This window comes from Oncorhynchus mykiss, chromosome 1 (genome assembly GCF_013265735.2).
Source record: "Oncorhynchus mykiss isolate Arlee chromosome 1, USDA_OmykA_1.1, whole genome shotgun sequence".
Lineage (NCBI taxonomy): Eukaryota > Metazoa > Chordata > Actinopteri > Salmoniformes > Salmonidae > Oncorhynchus > Oncorhynchus mykiss.
This window is the reverse complement of record NC_048565.1, coordinates 53,471,588-53,494,945: the sequence shown is the minus strand read 5'-3', so window position 1 is coordinate 53,494,945 and position 23,358 is coordinate 53,471,588. Positions and strand designations below refer to the sequence as shown.

The window sequence follows — 23,358 nt, the reverse complement described above, 5'->3', positions numbered from 1 at the left end:
TTATGGGCATGTAAAACATCAGCCATTCTCTTTGCTGCCATTTTAAACATAAACATTTGAACGTAAACATTTTTTTTTTTTTTAACAAAATATGCTTTTTGGGAGAAATGCCTTCTGGACCATGTGAACTTTTATGTGCCTTAATAACAAACGTGTATGCCATCTTTAAATAGGAATACATTTGTTAGATAACAAGCCTAGTTGGTTTAACCATGGAAACAGACAGGTACCTTCCTGCAAGCCATCATTGGCTGAGATAATAGATGGGCTGGACATGCCGAGAGATGAGATCGGATTGGTCTGTCATGTAGCATGCTTCTTTCTGTAACATGAGCGGCTCAGTATGTGTAGGCAATTCTTTCTTTTGAAAGATATCATGAAGAACTGCAAAAGTGTTGCTCTCCACTTTCTGGAGGACTGAGTTTTGAAATCAGTGAAATGCCCGGTGGAAGCAGAGTATGATAGCTAAGGAGATGGAGAAAACGGAGGGAGTCAAAAGGAGAACACAGAAGGCTGTTGTATAAAACACCTGTCTCCGGATTGCATCTTCAAACTAAGGGTAACCATGGCATCCATGACAGAGAGGGAGAAGCGTTCATCCATGCATATGGGTAAGAGAGTCTAGCTAGCTCCATTTTCAGATATTATACATGTTAATTTTGTCAAAAAGTTGTTTTCATTACTTGCTAGCTAACATTACGTGTATGATCTGTGTAGTAATATTATTCGTATCTCAGAGGCATTTGAATTGCTAGTTATAGCCTAGCTATCTAGCTAACATTGAACCTAGTTGGTTAGCTACCGTCAGATTCATACAGGGTAGTTGTAACGTGCGTTGTTTGAAGGAGACCAAGGCGCAGCATGATTTGTGGTCATCATATTTATTAAATGAGAACCAGCAACAAAATAACAAAGTTAAACCAAAACGAACGTACCACTCCGTAGGCTGTAAAAGCTGTACAAAAACAAGATCCCACAACATAGGTGGGTAAAAAGGCTACCTAAGTATGATTCCCAATCAGAGACAACGATAGACAGCTGCCTCTGATTGGGAACCACACTCGGCCAAACACAAAGAAATACAAAACGTAGAATGCCCACCCCACATCACACCCTGACCTCCCCAAATAGAGAAATAAAACGGCTCTCTAAGGTCAGGGCATGACAGTAGTAACATTATGAGTTGGGATTATGGTTCATTGTTTAGCTAGCTAGCTACATGTCTAATCAAAAGACTCCCCTATACCAGTAACCATTTCAAAGTACCATTTACACCTTCTGTATCCTGTCCATGTAACAAATAAACTTTGATTGTATTTCATATAGCATGCATTGCTATGCATGACCTGCACCAAAGTCAAATTAGGATTTATCGTTAGGCCAACGAGACAGTGTCCAAGTTCAAAAGGTTTCATTAGAATACCATTATTTTATTTCTTCACACTTACAACCGTAAACTATTTTATGTAATTAACTCGCTATTAACTTGTAAACAATGATATTTTGTGAGTTTATTTTTCTGTAATAATTCATTCAAATTAGCTAAATTTAAGACGTTGTCAGCTATATGATATGGTCATTATTTGAACTGGCTCGCAGCTAACTTAAAGTTAACTAACAAGATAACAAGCTAGAAACAAACCAAAACATTTAGAAAGTTGCTTTTAGTTGCCTGGTTTGCTAGATTGACATACTGTATATTAAATTCATTTTTAAACTGATGGGTTTACTGGTGTTAAAATACACCAGTTATGCTATTTTGGACCACCAGGCTGCAGCTTGTCGTTTTTTGTGTTTATACTTATGTTGTCGGACGACAATAGAATGTTCATGGTGTCACTGGGAGAACTGTCTACAGACATGTTGATAGACGTAGTATAACCCAGTCTTTAGTCTTGAAATCTTTGGTTGTTTAGTATACTACTGTACACACTCTGTTCAGCACATGGCCCACATGTGAATCCTTAAAGAGATGGGTGGGGCTAAGGCTTAAGAGGATATGAACAATGGTGAATGGGTGTAGACAAAGAAGAGCTCTCCAGTAGGTGTACCAAAACATTTAAGGGCCACTTTCTCAAAAAATGGGGTTACAAGATGAACAACTTTCAAATCAGAATTACTTTCCCATTGTTCCTCATCTGTAGTGTATAATATACCATTTTCTAGCTCTGAGTCTCTACTTGCACAAAACACAATTTCAAATTTTGCTACATAAGACCAAATCGAGCCGTCGGACACATTGTGTTTCTTTTAAACAATAACCACCAGTCAGCTCAAGAGGTATGGTTAGATATTCAGAAAAATAAACCTTTTTTTTAAACTTATAATTAAGCATAATGATTATGGCTCTCAGTTGCAGTAAAAAACAGTTTCAGTTGTTTGGAAAATGCTAAATTCTCCAACTTCCACACACGGATGAGCTAGCCATCCTCATAGGACCACCCCCCAGCAATCCTCATGTACTTTGGGCCCCCTCCGATTACATACACTCGTAAACAGATAGTCAACAAACAATTTGCGCGCGCGCGCTGGCAACGAGGGCACAGACCTGTAGATTCCAGTGCATCCTCAATGAGTGGAGGTAATCGCAGTCCATCCATGACCTCCCTGCAATTCCAGAGAGAGAGAGAACGAGATAGATAGAGAATAAAAGAGAGAGAGAGAAAGAATGATGGGGGAACATAGAGAGTAGGCGAGATGGTCAGTGAACTCCTACATACGCCCACCTCAGCTGCAGGCAGAGACAAAACACACAGAAAGAGCTGAAAGGCAGCACAGCAGCTGGCAAGCACACACACACACAAACAAATAGACACTGCACACACACATACACAGTCAATACCTTAGGAGTAGTGGAGAGTTCCAGGGAGCTGAAGCCTCTGCTCTCTTCTCGGTAGCGTGGGAGAGAGAGATGCCGAGAGAGAAGAGGGGAGGAGCAGAATGAAATAAAAAATATGCAGTTTTTCCAAACAACAACCTCCGTCTGTCTGTCTCTTTCCCTTTTTTCTACAACTGATTTTGCACAGTGGTGTGTGTGCGCCGAAGTTCTGAAAGCTTTTCAGCACTCCCTCTTGCTCTCTCCCGCTCACACACACACGGACCCACTGCCAAATGTATTTACTTATAATGAAATCCAGACTGTGTGTGTGTGTGTGTGTGTGTGTGTGTGTGTGTGTGTGTGTGTGTGTGTGTGTGTGTTTCGGTGGGGGTTCAGTTATTAAAATTTGCACCAGTGCGCCAATCTAAGAAACATAATACAAAAATCCCCATCAAAATCTGTCAGTTTAAACTAGAGATATCAGCCAATCCACCGCATCTGCCTATGTCAGCCTTCCGCATCTGCGGTGGAAGGTGGCCGAGCTATAGTGGTGTATGTCAGACCATAAGTATTTTCATGAAAACATCTGTAGCGTCTGAACGGTTTGGCTATTACTACAAACTACAGTATTATCCTTTCTGCTCTACGAGCCCAACAAGTGTCACAGGACTCATCTGAAGTTGGTAAAGCTGATGTGCCAATTTGTCTGTAGCGTCTGAACCGTTTGAGCTACAAACTAATATGTGGAAAGGGAAGACTCTCATGAACACTCGTCTGAAGGTAACCCATACAAAAAAATAGAAGTAAGGGAGATTTTGTGCAAAAAAAAACAAGGGGTTAAATATGTGTAAAAAAAAAAGTATCTAAATATATATATATATATATATATATATATATATATATATATTTCCGTAACTTTCTTATATCTCCTAGATATAGGACAGACACTTCAAAACTTTATTCCTTATTATTTTTATTTTGACTGTATTTCTTGCCATTTTCAGAATGTCTTATTCAATGTGTTTCTATGGGCTATAGAAGTAAAGCCTCATTATATATTTTATATATATATATATATATGTTTTTATATACCTAAAAGAGGCCTAAAAGTCCAAATATCTAAATGATACATGGTACGACCATTTTAAAACACTTCCATATGTTATTTTATAATGCATTTACGTGATTATTTTTTAATAATCAAACCGAAACTGAACTGACCTAGAAAAACACTAATCTCTCAGCAATGTGTGTTTGTGTGTGTGTGTGGTCTAACTTTACTATCCTTTTGGGTACCAAAAGTCCTCACAAGGATAGTAAAACAAAGAAAATGTGAGGACATTTCGCCGGTCCCCAAAAGGAAAGATGCCATTTTAGATTTAAGGTTAGGTTAAGGATTAGGCTAAATATAATTTGCATGTGTGTGGCTGTGGAGGCTGACAGCTAGCTCTGTAGATTGCTGATCCATTGTTCCTTTCCCCTCCCCCGGTTTGAGTTTCTCTCTTTCTCATGTTTACTGCTAATGAACAGCGCTCATTCTAAAAAAAACTATTCTCAAGTATACGTCCTCCCCTCACCCCCCCTCTCCACTCTTCTCATTCTTCCTCCTTCCTTTTTTTCTATCACTCACATCTGGCCGCTTATCTACGACTGTCTTTCTCACATATGGCAGCTTATCTACGCAACAAGCCAGAATCGTGACGTGAGACAGAGTCTGAAAATATGACTCTAGAGGACTAGATGAGAAGAGAGTAGAAGAGAAGAGAGGAGAGAGGGCTTAACTCCTCATTGGCCTCTCTCCCTCACCAGAGGATGTTCATATCACAACACTGTCACAAAGCAGGAAGTGCTCACACATTAATCAAGCAGCATGTTTTATCTGAATGAGAAAGGTGTTCAAAACAACACGTTTTCCTATATCTGTACAGCACTGAGAAACAAACACGTGTGAATATTTTGGTAAGAGTGTGTGTGTGTGTGTGTGTGTATATGTGTGTGTGTGTGTGTGTGTGTGAGATAAGGACAGAAAACAAGATCCAAGAGTCAATGCGACAAGGAAATTCAACAACAGACGGAAAGATTGATGTCTCTTCAGAACCAGTTTCATCAATTCCACGTGTCTGTTTCCTCAAACAGATGTACCGTCAGATGAGGAAGTGGTTGCCTCAGACACACACAGGGGTAGTTTGGTAAAACTAATCCCGTCCGAATCGTGCACTGAAAAAACGGACATGCTGGGGTAATTATTACAAAACCGACGTTCTATGGTAATACTAGTCCCATAAGATGCATCTCTGTAAACTGAACTATAAAAATATAATTACCATAGCAATTCTATGCATCACAAAGACCATGACAGCCATATTGAATGTACTGTCAGATTGTCATGGTCTGATGGGCTTTCATGGGTTGAACAGCCACAGCCACAACATTGGTAAGAGAAGTTAGGCAATAATATGCATCACAAATACCATGTCAGCCATATTGGGTGTATCCATGAATGTACTGTTAGATTGTCATGGTCCGAGGGACTTTTCCTGCTCTATTTCTACGTCTGAACAGCCACAGCCACAGCAGAGCCAGGGGACTGATGGGAGGTTAGGAATGTTGACTTCATGCAGTGGTAGTCAGTGTTTCTCAGAGAGAAGAGAACTCGTTTGTCCTGGAAGGCCAAGAGAATATTCCCAGAGAGAATGTTCCCATTGTGAGGTCATAAGGAGGGGAAAGAGTTCTCCTCGGATCCTCTCAGCCAAACATACTGTGGTCTTTGTTTTGTCTATGTGTTTTAACATGCAGAGATGATGATGGAATGTATAGTTTGTATGGTTTGTTTGAGTGATAATGAGCCGGTGTTTGGAGGATATATTGGCATGTGTGTTGTTAGGTTCGAGACGGCCTCGGGCTAGCAAATCGTGCCAATATATCCTCCAAACACCGGCCTTTAGGGCATTATCACTTTTATACAACGGGTTACCGACATATTCAAATAATTATTGACATATTTTCTAATTATTTTTTTATTTTATTAATTTATTTATACTATTGAATCATTCCACAACATATAGTCCCGACGCAAATCTAAGAAATATTGACCATGAACATGGGTGTGACATGCTGTTGCCTCCGAGTTCCCCTGGATACATGACGTTAGGCCAGTGGACTATTTATTTACACCTGCACAATCAACTTATTTTACATGGAACGAGTAAAATAAACTTTTCACAATGTTACATTACATTAGTTAATACATGTAATCCAACCTTTGGGTTCAAAACGACAGTGATGCACATTCACCCAACATCCAATCTACTGCTTAGGAAAACTGTGCTGCTGCTGCTGTTTTAGCTTCAAGCATAGCTGTGGAGCTGGATGGTTGCTAAGCAACTAAAGCAGCAAATCTGAGGTGCCTTTGAATTAGGGCATTTTAAAGAAGTGCTTTGCTGGGTTATGTAACAATTCAGGGTTCTTACTGATCAAATACTTCCACAGAAAACATAATTTGATATCATGTGTGTTAGTTGAGAAAGATCACTATGATCCTTGGGAACTTATGAAATGTAAATATTGCAAGGTCACTCAAGCATACATACACTATATGTACAAACGTATGTGGACACCCCTTCAAATGAATGGATTCAGCTATTTCAGCCACATCCGTTGCTGACAGGTCTATGTGAAATCGAGCACACAGCCATGCAATCTCCATAGACAAACATTGGCAGTAGAATGGCCTTACTGAAGAGTTCAGTGACTTTCATCATGGCACGGTCATAGGATGCCACCTTTCCATCAAGTCCGTTTGTAAAATGTTCTACCCTGCTAAAGCTGACCCGGACAACTGCAAGTACTGTTATTGTGAAGAAAAAATGTCTAGGAGCAACAACGGCTCACCCACGAAGTGGTAGGCCACACACGAACTTACAGAATAGCGTGTAAAAATTGCATGTCCTGGGTTGCAACACTCACTACGAGTTCCAAACTGCCTCTGGAAGCGACGTCAGCACAATAACTGTTTGTCGGGAGCTTCATGAAATGGGTTTCCATGTTTCCAAGCCTAAGATCACCATGCGCAATGCCAAGCGTCTGCTGGTGGTGTAAAGCGCAACGCTATTGGACTCTGAGGCAGTGGAAAAGCATTCCCTGGAGTGATGAATCACACTTCACCATCTGGCAGTCCGACGGACGAATCTGGGTTAGGCGGATGCCAGGTGAACACTACTTGCCCCAATACATAGTTCCAACTGTAAAGTTTGGTGGAGGATGGCCTGGGGCTATTTGTCATGATTCGGGCTAGGCCCCTTAGTTCTAGTGAAGGGAAATATTAGAGTTACAGAAAAAAATGACAGCAAAAAAAAATTCTAGACGACTTTGTGGCAACAGTTTCAGGAAGGCCCTTTCCTGTTTCAGCATGACAATGCCCCCGTGCACAAAGCGAGGTCCATACAGAAATGGTTTGTCGAGATCGGTGTGGAAGAACTTGACTGGCCTGCAAAGAGCCCTGACCTCAACCCCATCGAACACCTTTGGAATGAATTGGAACGCCAACTGCAAGACAAGCCTAATCACCCAACATCGGTGCCCGGACCTCACTAATGCTCTAGGCTGAATGGAAGCAAGTCCCCGCAGCAATGTTCAAACATCGAATGGAAAGCCTTCCCAGTAGAGTGGAGACTGTTATAACAGCAAAGGGGGGAACAACTCCATATTAATGCCCATGGCATTGGAATGGGATGTTCAACAGGTGTCCACATACTTTTGGTCATGTAGTGTATATTGTAGGGTTACATGTCTTGTGGTGTGTATAACAATTTGTTCATGTGTTTCAAAGTGCATTGATACATTGTATTATAATGAATAAAACCGGGATAAACCTTGTTATAATAGAGGGCGAGGTGAAGATAAACATGTGCTGTTGCTATGACAGCATCAACAGGAAATAGGAAGGGTCTTATACTGCCAGAGCAGTTTAAATCATCGCCTGAAAGTTGGTTGGCGAGGTCATAACTTTCCCATCTGAGAAATAAACACACACACACACAAATTAAGAGATGGCATTGATGTAACATCAAAAAATGATTTTGATTTGACAATGAATTTGCACACATTGTCTAAACTTTCTCTACGAAAAAATAATCTCACCCTCACCCCATTCTCCCCCAGTAGCGCTTTACAGTGCTCACTTCCACGACCCATCCCCTGGCCTGCTGTGGTCACCATGCCAACCTGAGGAGGCTCTCCAGCCCCTCTGCTCTGCGGCTTTGTCCTAAATTGCACCCCATTCCCTATATAGCGCGCTATAGTCCATAGGCTCTGGTCAAAAGTAGCGCACTATATAGGGAATAGGGTGCCTTTTAGGATGCTTCCTCTGTGTGTGTCTGTAGAGAATTGATGAAGTCCCAGGATAATTACTAGCTCATTATGAAGCAGAGCCAAGTTAATAGGCTGCAGCCAGCCACACACACACACACACACACACACACACACACACACACACACACACACACACACACACACACACACACACACACACACACACACACACACACACACACACACACACACACACACAGCTGGGAAGTAATGAATGGAAAACACTCAACGATGAGGTTACATCCAGACAGCTCTCTCTCGCTCTCTCTCTCTTGCTCTCTCTCTTTATGTGCATAATAAACACAGCTTTACAGAAAACAGATTGGAGAGAATTGAGAAATGATTGGCCTCCATTTATACCCACTACTACATCTCTTAATCCCTGTGTCCCAGAGCGTGTGTGTAGCTCGTAGTCATATCCATGCTCTCTGTGTCATACACATCTGAGATGCTTGTGTTTTCCCCTAGAGGCCTTCGCTGTTCCACAAAGCCAACCAGAGCTAGTCCACCCACACAACACACACAAACTGAGAGTGTGTGGCTGGCTGTTTTAATCTCCAACCTCCCAGTCTATGGCTCCCATACCTCACACAGCTAGATAGAGCTATTACATGGGTACCAGTGATCCACACAGTCAGATAAAGCTAGCTACAGTATCTTATTTTCATATTTTACTTTTTTGATACTGCTATCTATCTAGAGTTAGAACACTGTACACATAATTTTTTATCTCTATGCATCTATGTACCATCCTCATTCCTTCTCTCTCTCTCTGCACGTATTCCTGACATGCAGAGGAAATCTGTTTTCTTACTCCCCCCCCCCCCCCCCCCCCCCCCGCCAGGCTAAGCAGCATCTCTTTCTGTGAACATCAACACTACCCTAGAAACCCATGGGTGGCCGCCCTGTTGGAGACAACACACACACAGAGAAAGAGGGGTCATTTTTGCCATAGTTTCACTGGAATCGATCCACAGACAGACAGACCTTGATTCACTGCAGTGTTAGACGGAAACTAGACGGGAGAGAGCTTAGTAGAGGAATCATGTCATGATATATCATGGCCAGTCGAGGCTGCTGTTGCACTGTTCAGGTAACTATTCATCAGGATTTTTGTTGAAGCACTTACACCCCCTTGTGGTTATAGAACAGACCTGGACAGTTGACAGCTCAACTTTATCAATGGAGAAACCTCAGACATGAATGAACTAATAATTACTTTATTTCATTAGTTTATTCATTATTTTGACCGTTACTGTCATCCATACCACTAAGGTGGTATTCCTGACTTAAATTTTTTTTTTTAATCATAGGCAAATATCTGACAGGCAAGCACAAAATATCCCACTCACTCAAATATCATGGAGTGGTTTGTTGACTACATTTTTTTTGTTTAATTTTAACAGAATTGTCGCATACAAGAAGGCACATAATGTATGAGAGCAGGTAAATCATATTATTGTGCAGTGAAGATGAATAAGAGACTGTAATGAATCTAATCCATGTTCACTGAAGATGAATAAGAGACTGTAATGAATCTAATCCATGTTCACTGAAGATGAATAAGAGTCTGTAATGAATCAAATCCATGTTCACTGAAGATGAATAAGAGTCTGTAATGAATCAAATCCATGTTCACTGTAGATGAATAAGAGACTGTAATGAATCTAATCCATGTTCACTGTAGATGAATAAGAGACTGTAATAAATCTAATCCATGTTCAGGTAAATTCTTCCGGTGTATCAAAACAGAGGAACATAAATCATCTCTGTACCCCCTGTTTAGCAGGTACTATAGTTAGAAATTAAAATGTTAAAACGGTAATTACGTAATAATTGCTAAAATTCCGGTAACTTTCCCCAAATTCACAGTTGGAAGATTCCTGGAATAAAAATGGGAATAAGCAGAGAATTGGGAATCCTAATAAAACAGGATTTATGGAAAACATGGACATTTTGGGAAAGTTACCCGAGTATTGCAACACTAGAACCATCTTAAACTGTGCTGTAAAATAAAGTATTACCCAAATCTCATACTGTACATACAGTCAGCAGCAGGTAAATAACAACAACCCTGTCTGTGCGTGACTAGGTCAATACAAACAAACAAATTAGAGGAAATGTTATTACAACAAACAAACATTAGATATGGTCTGTATCTGTCATGTTAAGTCCACATACAGATACTAGTCCTTGTGCTAGTCGACCCCCCAGACCCCCAAATATACTCCTTTTAGTGCTTATCTCTATCCACTGTGGAGTATATGTAAGGCTGCTCAATGCTCAGTTGCTTCTCATTGGACTAGAGTAGCTAGCTAGCCTATCACCCATTGGAACAGAAAAAGTGTTTCAGAGGAACAGTAAAAGAACCCAAAGCCTCATATGACAGTGTTACAAAGAGTCCACTACTTCCTCTTGAAGGTCAACAAACATCAATCAATTGGCCAAATCAACCTTATCAGTCCCTCCTCCTCTCTGAGAAATACTTTCTCTATCTATTAATTATAACTATTGGCATTCGGTATTATTTAAATATGGAAATAGTAGGGGCGACTGAGAAAAACAAATTGATACAATTTAAGTGGCAAACAATAATGCAGGCACTAGGGATGGGGGTGTGAGCATGCTGTTTCTGGGCAGATGAGATGTAGTCATTGTTTGGCTGTGTCTGTCATTTGTTGTTCGTATGTATACGTTTCTATATGGAGAAGAAAAAAAATCGGATTCTTTTTTTTTACATCCCCCAAACCTTCAGACAGCATCCCGTCATTTCTCCATCTAGAGGGAAACAGAGAACATCCTTTCCTAAAAACAAACAAGTGGCTGTTAAAAAAAAGAAGCAATCAAACATATTTCACTTTTAAAATGTATCCAATAAAAGAAGTAAACTAACCAAGTCAACAGCAGTTGTAAAAGAATGCTGACAAACCTCTGACTGCAGGCAAGGTAATAAAGAAGGAATGAAGATTGGCTGTAAGACATAAGCCTTAAGACATACAAGATCTAAACAAGATGTCCACCTCCCTGACTCCTGTATTGTGGACTGTAGTCTCTGTGGTAAAATGTTGGCAGGGCCGCCCATCAAGGCTGAGTTGTGTGTGTGCGTGTGTGTATTGATGGCGTTGGAGATTGTGATCCAGCAATATACTGTATAATGAACAGTCAGTCAGTTAGTAACCATGCTTTACCCAGCTCCTATCTTTCCCCAATCATGCTTGCTCTATCGCAATTCTTCTGCACTATGCACGTGATCTGACTGTCTGGAAATTATTTGTTGTAGTGTGTTCTGGACAGCATCCCCTCTTCTGACCAATGGAGAACCTATATGTTGAAGTCTCTCATGATGGACTTAACACGGCAAGACTTGTTTCTGGGAGCATTGATTAAACCTTACAATTGCAAGAAACAGCATTGATCAAGGATTACAACATTCTCAAGTGGTGTGGTTGTCGTTTCTGTTGTTATGTCAGTTATTGTGTGTTCATTCACCCCACAATGTCTTGATATTCAGTGTTATTCTAGGTGATGCGATTAACCAGTCAGTGACCATGCTTTGCTAGCTCCATTTCCCCCCAGCGGACTTCTTTTGCATTATGCACCTTCTGCATTTTACTACATCAATAGGCTGTTTTGTTGGAGTTCTGAGATCAGTCCGTAGATCATTTGTTGCAGTGAGTGACATGGACAGCATTAGACTATTGTCCCCCCTCAGGCTGGCACCAGGACCCTCTCCACAGCACACTGTAGATTCTCCCAGTTCCTCCAGAACAGCGCCAACAAACACATGCCCAGGAAGGTGCCCATCACGTGGCGACGGCTCCGCAGTAGGGGTGCCGCGAACTTGGCGGCCGTGGAGACGCATACAAGGATCACGGTGACGATGGCGAGCATGATGTTGATACTTTTACCCAGAAGCACCCTGGCATCACGGGACTCAAGCTGTACGGTTTGTTGCTGCTGCTGCTGGAGCTCTAGTTTAGAGACCCGCGTCTGGCATGACTCTAGGGCCTCCTGTAGAGGGGGAGAGAGAGGGGGAGAGAGAGGGAGGGAAGAACGTGGTCTATAAACCCTGTCTAGAAAACGTCGCCTTTGGGTTCAGAATTCAATTTCAACATAGAAGCAATGGGATTTGTTTCAAATAAAAGCAGTTTAGAGAGTAATCTAGATTGTGTGCAGTGTTTCCCCTATATTAATTTATAAGGGAAACTGCAAAAAATATGTAATAAAAAATAAATAAAAATCTTTCAATTGATAGTCATTGGCTCTATGACTGGAAGTCTATGGGAACAGCTAGCTGCTGTCATTGTGCTGACGACAGTAGCAATGCACCAGTGTGTGTGTACAGTACCTGTATGTCTCTAGCCCTCTCGTAGGCTTGGTAGGCCACTCTCTCCTCAATGCTGGCCAGCTCCTGTTTCAGGTCGGCTGTCTCGGCCTGGTGGAGCTCAGTCAGATCATTCAGCTGGTCCTCCAACCGCTCACACCTACCAGGAAATACAATTATATATACACTGTGATTGGTCATACCTACCAGGAAATAGAATTACATAAACACTAAAATTGGTAAATCCCAGTCTTAGATCAGTTAGGATCACCACTTTATTTTAAGAATGTGATATGTCAGAATTATAGTAGAGAGAGGGATTTATTTCTGCGTTTCTTTCTTTCATCAAATTCCCAGTGGGTAATTTTGCCACAACTTTGGAAGTATGCTTGGGGTCATTGTCCATGTGGAAGAGGCATTTGCGACCAAGCTTTAACTTTCTTTACTGATGTCTTGAGATGTTGCTTCAATATATCCACATAATTTTGTGGATATGGCCTCATGTGGCCTCATGTTGCCATCTATTTTGTGAAGTGCACCAGTCCCTCATGCAGCAAAGCACCCCCACAACATGATGCTGCCACCCCCGTGCGTAATGGTTGGGATGGTGTTCTTCGGCTTGCAAGCATCCCCCTTTTTCCACCAAACATAACAATGGTCATTATGACCAAACAGTTCCATTTTTGATTAATCAGACCAGAGGACATTTCTCCATGAAGTACGATCTTTGTCCCTATGTGTAATTGCAAACCAGGTTATGTCGATATAGGACGCGTTTTACTGTGGATATAGATACATTTGTACCCGTTTCCTCCAGCATCTTCACAAGGTCCTTTGCTGTTGTTCTGGGATTGATTTGCACTTTTCGCACCAAAGTACGTTCATCTCTAGGAGACCGAACGCATCTCCTTCCTGAGCGGTATGACGGCTGCATGGTCCCATGGTGTTTATACTTGCATACTATTGTTTGTACAGATGAACGTGGTACCTTCAGGCATTTGGAAATTACTCCCAAGGATGAACCAGACTTGTGGAGGTTTAATTTATTTTGATTTTCCCATGATGTCAAGCAAAGAGGCACTGAGTTTGAAGGTAGGCCTTGAAATACATCCACAGGTACACCTTCAATTGACTCAAATTATGTCAATCAGCCTATCAGAAGCTTCTAAAGCCATGACATAATTTTCTGGAATTTTCCAAGCTGTTTAAAGGCACAGTCAACTTAGTGTATGTAAACTTCTGACCTCCTGGAATTGTGATACAGTGAATTATAAGTGAAATAATCTGTCTGTAAACAATTGTTGGAAAAATTACTTGTGTCATGCACAAAGTAGATGTCTTAACGGACTTGCCAAAACTATAGTTTGTTAACAAGACATTTGTGGAGTGGTTGAAAAATGAGTTTTAATGACTACAGCATAAGTGTATGTAAACTTCCGACTTCAACTGTACATAATTATTCAGACTCAGTACTTGTTGAAGCACCGTTGTCAGCGATTACAACCTCAAGTCTTCTAGGGTATGACGCTAATAAGCTTGGCACACCTGTATTTGGGGAGTTTCTCCTAATCTTCTCCGTAGATCCTCTCAAGATCCGCTGAACCTTTGCCCCAGTCTGAGGTCCTGAGTGCTCTGGAGCAAGTTTTCAATCAAGGATCTCTCTGTACTTTGCTCCATTCATCTTTCCCTCGATTCTGAATAGTCTCCCAGTCCCTACCGCTGAAAAACATCCCCACAGCATAATGCTGCTACCAACAGGCTTCACCGTAGGGAGGTGCCAGGTTTCCTTCAGACGTGACGCTTGGCATTCATGCCAAATATTTCAATCTTGGTTTCATCAGACCAGAGAATCTTGTTTCTCATGGCCAGAGTCCTTTAGGTGCCTTTGGCAAACTCCATGTGGGCTGACATGTGCATTGTACTCATGAGTGGCTTCCGTCTGGCCGCTTTACCATAAAGGCCTGATTGGTGGAGTGCTGCAGAGATGGTGGTCCTTCTGGAAGGTCCTCTAATCTCCACAGAGGAACTCTAGAGCTCTGTCAGAGTGACCATGGGGTTCTTGGCCACCTCCCTGACCAAGGCCCTTCTACCCTGATTGTGCAGTTTGGCAGGGTGGCCAGCTCTAGGAAGAGCCATGGTGGTTCCAAACTTCTTCCATTTAAGAATGATGGAGGCCACTGTGTTCTTGGGGACCTTCAATGCTGCTGACATTTTTTGGTACCCTTCCCCAGATCTATGCCTCGACACAATCCTGTCTCAGAGCTCTACGGACAATTCCTTTGACCTCATGGCTTGCTTTTTTCTCTGACATGCACTGTCAACTGTGGGACCTTATAGAGACAGGTGTGTGCCTTCCCAAATCATGTCCAATCAATTGAATTTACCACAGGTGGACAATCAAGTTGCAGCAATATCTCAAGGACGATCAATGGAAACAGGATGCACCTGAGCTTAATTTAGAGTCTCATAGCAAAGGGTCTGAATACTTATGTAAATAAGGTTTTTCTGTTTATTTTTAATACATTGCCAAAAATGTCTAAAAAACTGTTTTTGTTTTGTCGTTATAAGTTATTGTGTGTAGATTGATGAGGGAAAAATGATTTAATCAATTTTAAAATAAGGCTTTAACGTAACAAAATGTGAAAACAGCCATGGGGCCTGAATACTTTCCGAATGCACTGTATAGTGTATATAACTGTGACCTGACCTGTATCTCTCCTCTTGCAGCGTTTGGGTGATGAAGCTGTGGTCTTTCTTGAACTGGGTCTTGAATCCCTCCATGTCCTCCTCCAGCTGCCCCTGGGCCTCCCTGATCTCCCTAACCTCCTCCGTGGTCAGGCCCAGCCTCTCCTGGCTGTCCCCAGACTCCAGGATCTGCCCTGGTGTCATCACTGCCCCGACACCCACTTCTAGACCCAGGCCAACGCCCAGAGCCATTGTGTTCCCGTTGCTGTCCGCCGACAGGGACGTGCCCGAGGAACACTCGTCATCGCTTGTGTACTTGGGCGTGGGCGTGGCGGCAGGGGTCTTCCCACTCACTAAGGTGGCGCTCCCACTCAAGGCCCGCCCAGTTCCTTCAGAGTGGAAGGGAGAGGGCGTGTCGAGGTAGGTCTTCAGGTGAGCGATGTTGTCGGCACTGCCAAACTTGTTCCTGAAGAAAAAGAGAAAAAAGAAGATTAACTTTTATTATCTATCGTCGTAGATGAACAAATCTGTGTCCTATGGTGGCCTGATGAATCCATATCCACTGCAACCACTGAGGGTGTGCGATAAGACCAGCTGCTTCTTCTGTCTGAGACCCAAAATCAACCCTTCTGGGTTATCCACTGTGTACACACACACACGCACACCGACAGAGGTTAGAGCACATGGTCAGCATGGAACACTGCATCAGTACCTGATGAGGTTGGCAAAGTCCCGGGGCTTGCTGAAAAAGAAAGGTGGCGAGAGCGAGACGCCAGGCCCTACTGTCTTGATCTTGTCCAGTGGGTGTCGTCCACTACCACTGCTCACGTTGCTCATGGTGTGGCTTAGCATGTCCTTTGAGCTCTCTTTAGAGATGCTGTGGTGTTGGGAGCTGGTGTCCTTCTCGCTGCTGTCCTTCATCTTCTTATGATACTGCTCAAGCTTTTTCTGCATGTGGGCAATGCTGTGAGCTGACTTCTGGTTCTTCTTCTCAAACACATGCTTGATGCGCCCCACCTGCATCAACATAAGGGGGACATTTAGCAATCAGATTCTATTCTTGTAATAAAATACAAGTGTGAGTGCGAGTGCAAGAAAGAAAAGAAAGTACAACCGTTAAAAAGGTAAACACCTGCTGCTTGTCGACACTGTTCACCAGTTTCAGGTACTCTATCACATTGTCGTCTCGTGACTCCGTCTCAATCTTCAGTTGCTCTGTCACCTTGGGAAGGAGAAGAAGGATACTTTTTGGTCCATGTTCCTTACAGAAAAGTTTGTGGTCATACGCACATCTTTAAAAACGTAGGTGCTGGGCTAATGAGGAATACATGTAAAGAACAGGAAGTCCTGCACACTGTTTAATGCTGTTTAACGCTTTATTGACAACATTTCCATTCCAAATGGATATTCATCAGGTCAAACAGACAGCGCTCACATCTCAAAATATACACATTTCATACATGGCGGGTGTGGAAACAATTCAATTCACTTTTGCGCATAGTCAATCATAATTAATCACAGAGGTACATACAGTGCATTCGGAAAGTATTCAGACCCATTGATCATTTTGTTATGTTGCAGCATTATTCTAAAATGTATTCAATGTATTTTTCCCTCAACAAACTATACATAATACTCCATAATGACAAAGAAAAAACAGGCTTTTTGAAAATTTTACTAATGAAAAATGAAATGGCTTATTGACATAAACTACCGTTCAAAAGTTTGTGGCCACTTATAAATGTCCTTGTTTTTGAAAGAAAAGCACATTTTTTGTCCATTAAAATATCATCAAATTGATCAGAAATACAGTGACAACATTCTTAATGTTGTAAATGACTATTGTAGCTGGAAATGGCTGATTCTTAAAAAATTGAATATCTACATAGGCGTACAGAGGCCCATTATCAGCAAACATCACTCCTGTGATCCAATTGGCACTGATCATTAGAAAACCCTTTTGCAATTATGTTAGCACAGCTGAAAACGGTTGTGCTGATTAAAGAAGTAAGACTAGTCTTTAGACTAGTTGAGCATCTAGAGCAGGGGTGTCAAACTCAAATACCCAGTGGGCCAAAATGTAAAACCTGAACAAAGTCACGGGCCAACATTGAACAAATTAACCTTTTAATATGGACCCAAACAAGTTTTGCTTTAACATTGAATATGGAACAAGCATCGCTTATTACCATACAATATATAATTTAATAGTGGAGACATGCAAAATCGAATTTCAAATGAAAAAACACATCAATGGCATTCATTTATTAAATAAATAAAATTTAAATAAAAATTGTATGCCTCTTTTCTATTTGCAGCCTTCTGATTTAAATACCAAAATAAACTTTTTCCACTGGCTAATAATTTTACAAATAAAATGATAATAAATCAATCAAACATTCAAGCCCATGCCTTGTAGCAAGAAAAAGTGCATAAAGAAAACGTTAATTATTGCACACTGGTCTAATCTGATGTGCCCAAGCCAGATACCTGGCATCTCTTCTTGGATGCTAGTTCATCAATGTCTGGGCTCAAGCTCTGAGCTGAAGAAATCCTCAGTATCGAGCGAAGATGTTCATCAGTCAGACGTCTCCTGTGAGTTGTTTTGGTCATCTTCATCGAGGAGAAAAGTTGCTCGCATAGATAAGTGCTGCCGAACATGGAGAGCATCTGAGCAGCTTGGGTGCGGAGCTGAGGCATTGTGTCAGGGATGAACCGTGGAAACTGTGCGGCGCCCACAGCATCATACTTTGACTTCAGCGTGTCGTTGCACTGGAGTTCAATCAGCTCCATTTGGATGTTGGTTGGTGCATTTTCCACATCAACTGCGAAGGGATTACTAAGCAGTTCAAACTTGCATTTCTGGGCATCGAAGTCGGCAAATCGGCGGCTAAACTCAGCGGTTTTTCAGCAAACTGTGCGCATGGGAACACGGCGGTAGAGATCTGCGCTTTTAAGGATTGGCAGCAGGGAAAATGGCAAGGGTTTCCTTGCAGCATCTGATTCTCCCACAGGCACAGTTTAGTTTTGAAGGCCCTCACTGCAGCGTACATGTCTGTGATGATGCGCCCCCGCCCCTGAAGCTGCAGGTTGAGCGCATCGAGATGGCTCGAGATGTCACAGAGAAAGGCCAGCTCACACAGGAACTTTTGCTCCCGGAGCTCTGCTGTATCCTTCCCTTTGGTTTCCAGGAATTGACATATTTCCTCACGCAGCTCGAAACATCTGTTCAGTACTTTTCCTCTGCTTAGCCATCTCACCTCTGTGTGATACGGCACGTCTGCGTATTCCGAACCACACTACTCCAGAAAAGATTTAAACTGGCGGTGATTTAGACCTTTGGCTCTTATAAAGTTAACTACCTGTGTTACTGTGGTCATAACATGTTCCATCTTTAGGGCTTTGGCACACAGTGCTTCCTGATGTATGATGCAGTGGTAAACAGTTAGCTCACCTGCACAGTTCTCTTCCCGCATCTTCTCCCGAACCATGCCCACCAGTCCACTCTTTTTACCGCACATCGCTGGCGCACCATCTGTCGTTAATCCAACGAGTTTATCCCACGGCAGCTTTATTTCAGTTACACATTTGGAAACCTCCTCAAAGATTTCCTTTCCTGTGGTTGTGCCATGCATTGATTTAAATCCTAATAGCTCCTCCGTAACACACAGATTTGAGTCCACTCCACGGATGAAGACTGACAGCTGAGCAGTATCAGATGCGTCGCAGCTCTCATCCACAGCGAGGGAGAACGCAACAAAATCTTTTCCCTTTTCCATCAGCTGGTCATACAGATTGGTGGCAAGATCACATGTGCGAACAGCTACTGTGTTCCTGCTCAGGCTCACGTTTGAAAATGCTTGTTTTTTCTCTGGGCATACGAGGTCACAAACCTTCATCATGCACTTTTTCATGAACTCTCCCTCATTAAAGGGCCGGGTCTGATTTTGCGATCTCTGCTGCCACTATATAACTAGCCTTTACAGCAGCCTCGCTTTGTGATGTGGCTTTTTTAAACATATTCTGTTGTGAAACCAAACTTCTTTTCATCTCCTCTACTTTCTGGCTCCTTTGAGTCATGTCCAGGTCCTTGTATTTGTCATGGTGTTTTGTTTCATAGTGTCTAATGTTGTACTCCTTACTTACAGCCACGTTGACTCCACAAACAAGACAAACAGGTTTGTCTTTTACATATGTAAACAGATATTCTGCCTCCCACTTGTCCAGAAAGGTCCTGTTTTCTGCCTTTCTTTTCGCCATTTTTGGGCAGGGTTAGCTCGCTGACAGTTGTAGCGTCTATGTTGCTATGACTACTGTCACAGAGGAGAGAGCGTTTCTGGGTCCTGTCCTGATTGGCGCGTGAAAACAGCAGAGCATTATGGGATTCGTAGTATTAGTGGTGAATGCGCTGTATAATACCGGCGGGCCAGCTCTAGTAGTAATTTGGTATTGTCTCGCGGGCCAAATATAATTACCCCGCGGGCCAAATTTGGCCCACGGGCCAGAGTTTGACACCCATGATCTAGAGCATCAGCATTTGTGGGTTCGATTACAGGCTCAAAATGGCCAGAAAAAAGGACCTTTCTTCTGAAACTGAGCAATAGGGGGAGAAGGGCCTTGGTCAGAGAGCTATGCCCTGGTCACCATATGTGAACTGATTGCCCCCCATCTATCTTCAGAGTTCGTACTGTTAGGTGACCTAAACTGGGATATGCTTAACTTCTTATGGCTGGGGGGCAGTATTGAGTAGCTTGGATGAATAAGGTGCCTAAAGTAAACAACCTGCTGCTCAGTCTCAGTTGCTAATATATGCATATTATTATTAGTATTGGATAGAAAACACTCTAAAGCTTCTAAAACTGTTTGAATGATGTCTGTGAGTATAACAGAACTCATATGGCAGGCAAATTCCTGAGTTGAAATCAAAACAGAAAGTAAGAAATCTGAGCTTTGTATGTATTCACCAGAGCCCAATGAAATCCGCTTGAGATATCAATGATGTTGCACTGCCTAGGGGTTCCACTAGATGTCAACCAATAATATACATTTTAATGAGACTTCTATGGTGTTGTGGGAGTGAATGGGAGCAGAATGTATCAGGTGTCTATCAAGCAGCCATTTTCTGATCACGCTTATTCCTCATGGAACCCACTTGCGTTCCATTACCCATGAAGACAAGAAGGAGTACTCCGGTTGGAACTTTATTGAAGCTATATGTTAAAAACATCCTAATGATTGATTCTGTACTTAGGTTGAAATGTTTCTTCAACCTGTAATATAACTTTTTGAAGTTTTTGTCTGATGTAACGCTGACCAGAATGAGCGTTTGGATATGTATACCAAACACGCTAACAAACGAAGGTATTTGGACATAAATAACGGATATTATCGAACAAAACAAACATTTATTGTGGACCTGGGATTCCTGGAGTGCTTTCTGATGTAGATCATCAAAGGTAAGGGAATATTTATCATGTAATTTCTTGTTTATGTTGATGCCATCTTGCGGCTGTGGTGATTTTTACTTCGGAGCGCCGTCTCAGATTATTGCATGGGTTTCTTTTTCCGTTTTTTTCTTTAAATCTGACACAGCGGTTGCATTAAGGAGAGGTAATATCTATAATTCCATGTGTAGAACTTGTATTATCATCTACATTTATGATGAGTATTTCTGTTGAATCGATGTTGCTATGCAAAATCACTGGATGTTTTTGGAACTAGTGAATGTAACGCGCCAATGTAAACTCCTATTTTTTAAAATATAAATGTGAACTTTATCAAACAACACATGCATGTATTGTGTAACATGAAGTCCTATGAATGTCATCTGATGAAGATTATCAGAGGTTAGTGATTCATTTTATCTCTATTTGTGCCTTTTCTCTCTCTCTCTTTGGCTGGTAAAATTGGCTGTGTATTTTAGTTGTTGGTGACCTAACATAATCGGTTGTGGTGCTTTCCCCATAAATCCTATTTGAAATCAGACACTGTGGTGGGATTAACAACAAGACTACCTTGAAAACGATATAAAATACATGTATGTTTGAGGAATTTTAATTATGAGATTTCTGTTCTTTTGAATATGGCGCCCTGTACTTTCACTGGATGTTGTCATATCGCTCCCTTTAACGGGATTGCAGCCATATGAAGTTTTAACATCCCGGCCGTCATACAATTTAAGCTAGATGCCCTCAATCACACACAAATTATCAAGGAACCTACCAGGTACAACCCTAAATCTGTTACCATGGGCACCCTCTTAGATATCATCCTGACCAACTTGCCCTCTAAATACACCGCTGCTGTCTTCAACCAGGATCTCAGCGATCACTGCCTCATTGCCTGCGTCCGTAATGGGACAGATATAGCCCTTGGTTCACCCCAGACTTGACTTCCCTTTACTAGCACAAAAACATCCTGTGGCGTTCTGCATTAGCATCGAATAACCCCCGAGACATGCAACTTTTCAGGGAAGTCAGGAACCAATATACACAGTCAGTTAGGAAAGCTAAGGCTAGCCTTTTCAAACAGAAGTTTGTATCCTGTAGCACTAATTCCAAAAAGTTTTGGGACACTATAAAGTCCATGGAGAATAAAGAGCACCTCCTCCCAGCTGTCCACTGCACTGAGGCTAGGAAACACTGTCACCATCGATAAATCTACGATAATCGCTCATTTCAATAAGCATTTTTCCACAGCTGACCATGCTTTCCACCTAGCTACCCATACCCCGGCCAACAGCTTAGCACCCCCTGCAGCAACTTGCCCAAGCCCCTCCTGCTTCTCCTTCACCCAAATCCAGAGAGCTGATGTTCTGAAAGGGCTGCAAAATCTGGATCCCTTCAAATCAGCTGGGCGAGACAATCTGGACCCTCTCTTTCTAAAATTATTCACCTCAGCCCTGCTCAAGGTCCTAAATGATATCATAACCGCCATCGATAAAAGACAGTACTGTGCAGCTGTCTTCATCGACCTGGCCAAGGCCTTCGACTCTGTTAATCACCGCATTCTTATTGGCAGACTCAATAGCCCTGGTTTCTCAAATGACTGCCTTGCCTGGTTCACCAACTACTTCTCAGATAGAGTTCAGTGTGTCAAATCGGAGGGCCTGTTGTCCGGACCTCTGGCAGTCTCTATGGGGGTGCCACAGGGTTCAATTCTCGGGCCGACTCTTTTCTCTGTATATATCAATGATATCACTAGTGCTGCTGGTGATTCTCTGATCCTTCTCTACGCAGACGACACCATTCTGTATACATCTGGCCCTTCATTGGACACTATGTTAACAAACCTCCAAACAAGCTTCAATGCCATACAACACTCCTTCCGTGGCCTCCAACTGCTTTTAAATGCATGTAAAACTAAATGCATGCTCTTCAATTGATTGCTGCCCGCACCCGCCCGCCCGACCAGCATCACCAGTCTGGGCGGTTCTGACTTAGAATATGTGGACAACACCAAATACCTAGGTGTCTGGTTAGACTGTAAACTCTCCTTCCAGACTCACATTAAGCATCTCCAATCCAAAATTAAATCTGGAATCGGCTTCCTAGTTCGCAACAAAGCCTCCTTCACTCATGCTGACAAACATACCCTCGTAAAACTGACTATCCTACCGATCCTTGACTTCAGCGACGTCATTAACAAAATAGCCTCCAACACTCTACTCAGCAAACTGGATGTAGTCTATCACAGTGCCATCCGTTTTGTCACCAAAGCCCCAAATACTACCCACCACTGCGACCTGTACGCTCTCGTTGGCTGGCCCTCGCTACATATTAGTTGCCAAACCCACTGGCTCCAGGTCATCTATAAGTCTTTGCTAGGTAAAGCCCCGCCTTATCTCAGCTCACTGGTTACCATAGCAACATCCACCGTAGCATGCGCACCAGCAGGTATATTTCACTGGTCATCCCCAAAGCCAATAGTTCCTTTGACTGCCTTTCCTTCCAGTTCTCTGCTGCCAATGACTGGAATGAATTGCCAATATCACTGAAGCTAGAGACTTATATCTAACTTTTAGCATCAGCTGTCAGAGCAGCTTACCGCTGTACCTGTACACAGCAAATCTGTAAATAGCACACCCAACTACCTCATCCCCATATTGATATTTATCTTTTGCACCCCAGTATCTCCACTTGCACATCATCATCTCCACATT

The 23,358-nt window shown here is 42.3% G+C and overlaps 2 protein-coding genes across 6 annotated transcripts in view; both read right to left on the bottom strand.

The window, feature by feature from the left end:
- The window catches only part of LOC110525170 (coiled-coil domain-containing protein 136), a 65,764-nt gene extending 62,664 nt beyond the window's left edge, over positions 1 to 3,100 (bottom strand). For 2 of the 4 annotated variants that reach the window (XM_021605122.2, XM_036980134.1), the window contains exons 1-2: positions 2,843 to 3,100; positions 2,549 to 2,607 (exon numbers count right to left, since the gene is read on the bottom strand). In XM_021605122.2, coding sequence (XP_021460797.1) covers positions 2,549 to 2,600 — 52 coding nt within the window. In that variant the 5' untranslated portion in view covers positions 2,601 to 2,607; positions 2,843 to 3,100. The remainder of the gene's footprint in view (positions 1 to 2,548; positions 2,608 to 2,842) is intronic. The other 2 variants (XR_005052111.1, XM_036980137.1) reach the window with 2 other exon arrangements.
- Positions 3,101 to 9,392: 6,292 nt separating this feature from the next.
- The window catches only part of LOC110525151 (transmembrane and coiled-coil domain protein 3), a 48,020-nt gene continuing 34,054 nt past the window's right edge, over positions 9,393 to 23,358 (bottom strand). Inside the window, exons 3-7 of one of the 2 annotated variants that reach the window (XM_021605103.2) lie at positions 16,312 to 16,419; positions 15,910 to 16,214; positions 15,220 to 15,663; positions 12,537 to 12,672; positions 9,393 to 12,199 (exon numbers count right to left, since the gene is read on the bottom strand). In XM_021605103.2, the coding sequence (XP_021460778.1) occupies positions 11,897 to 12,199; positions 12,537 to 12,672; positions 15,220 to 15,663; positions 15,910 to 16,214; positions 16,312 to 16,419 (1,296 nt within the window). In that variant the 3' untranslated portion in view covers positions 9,393 to 11,896. The remainder of the gene's footprint in view (positions 12,200 to 12,536; positions 12,673 to 15,219; positions 15,664 to 15,909; positions 16,215 to 16,311; positions 16,420 to 23,358) is intronic. The other variant, XM_021605109.2, reaches the window with a different exon arrangement.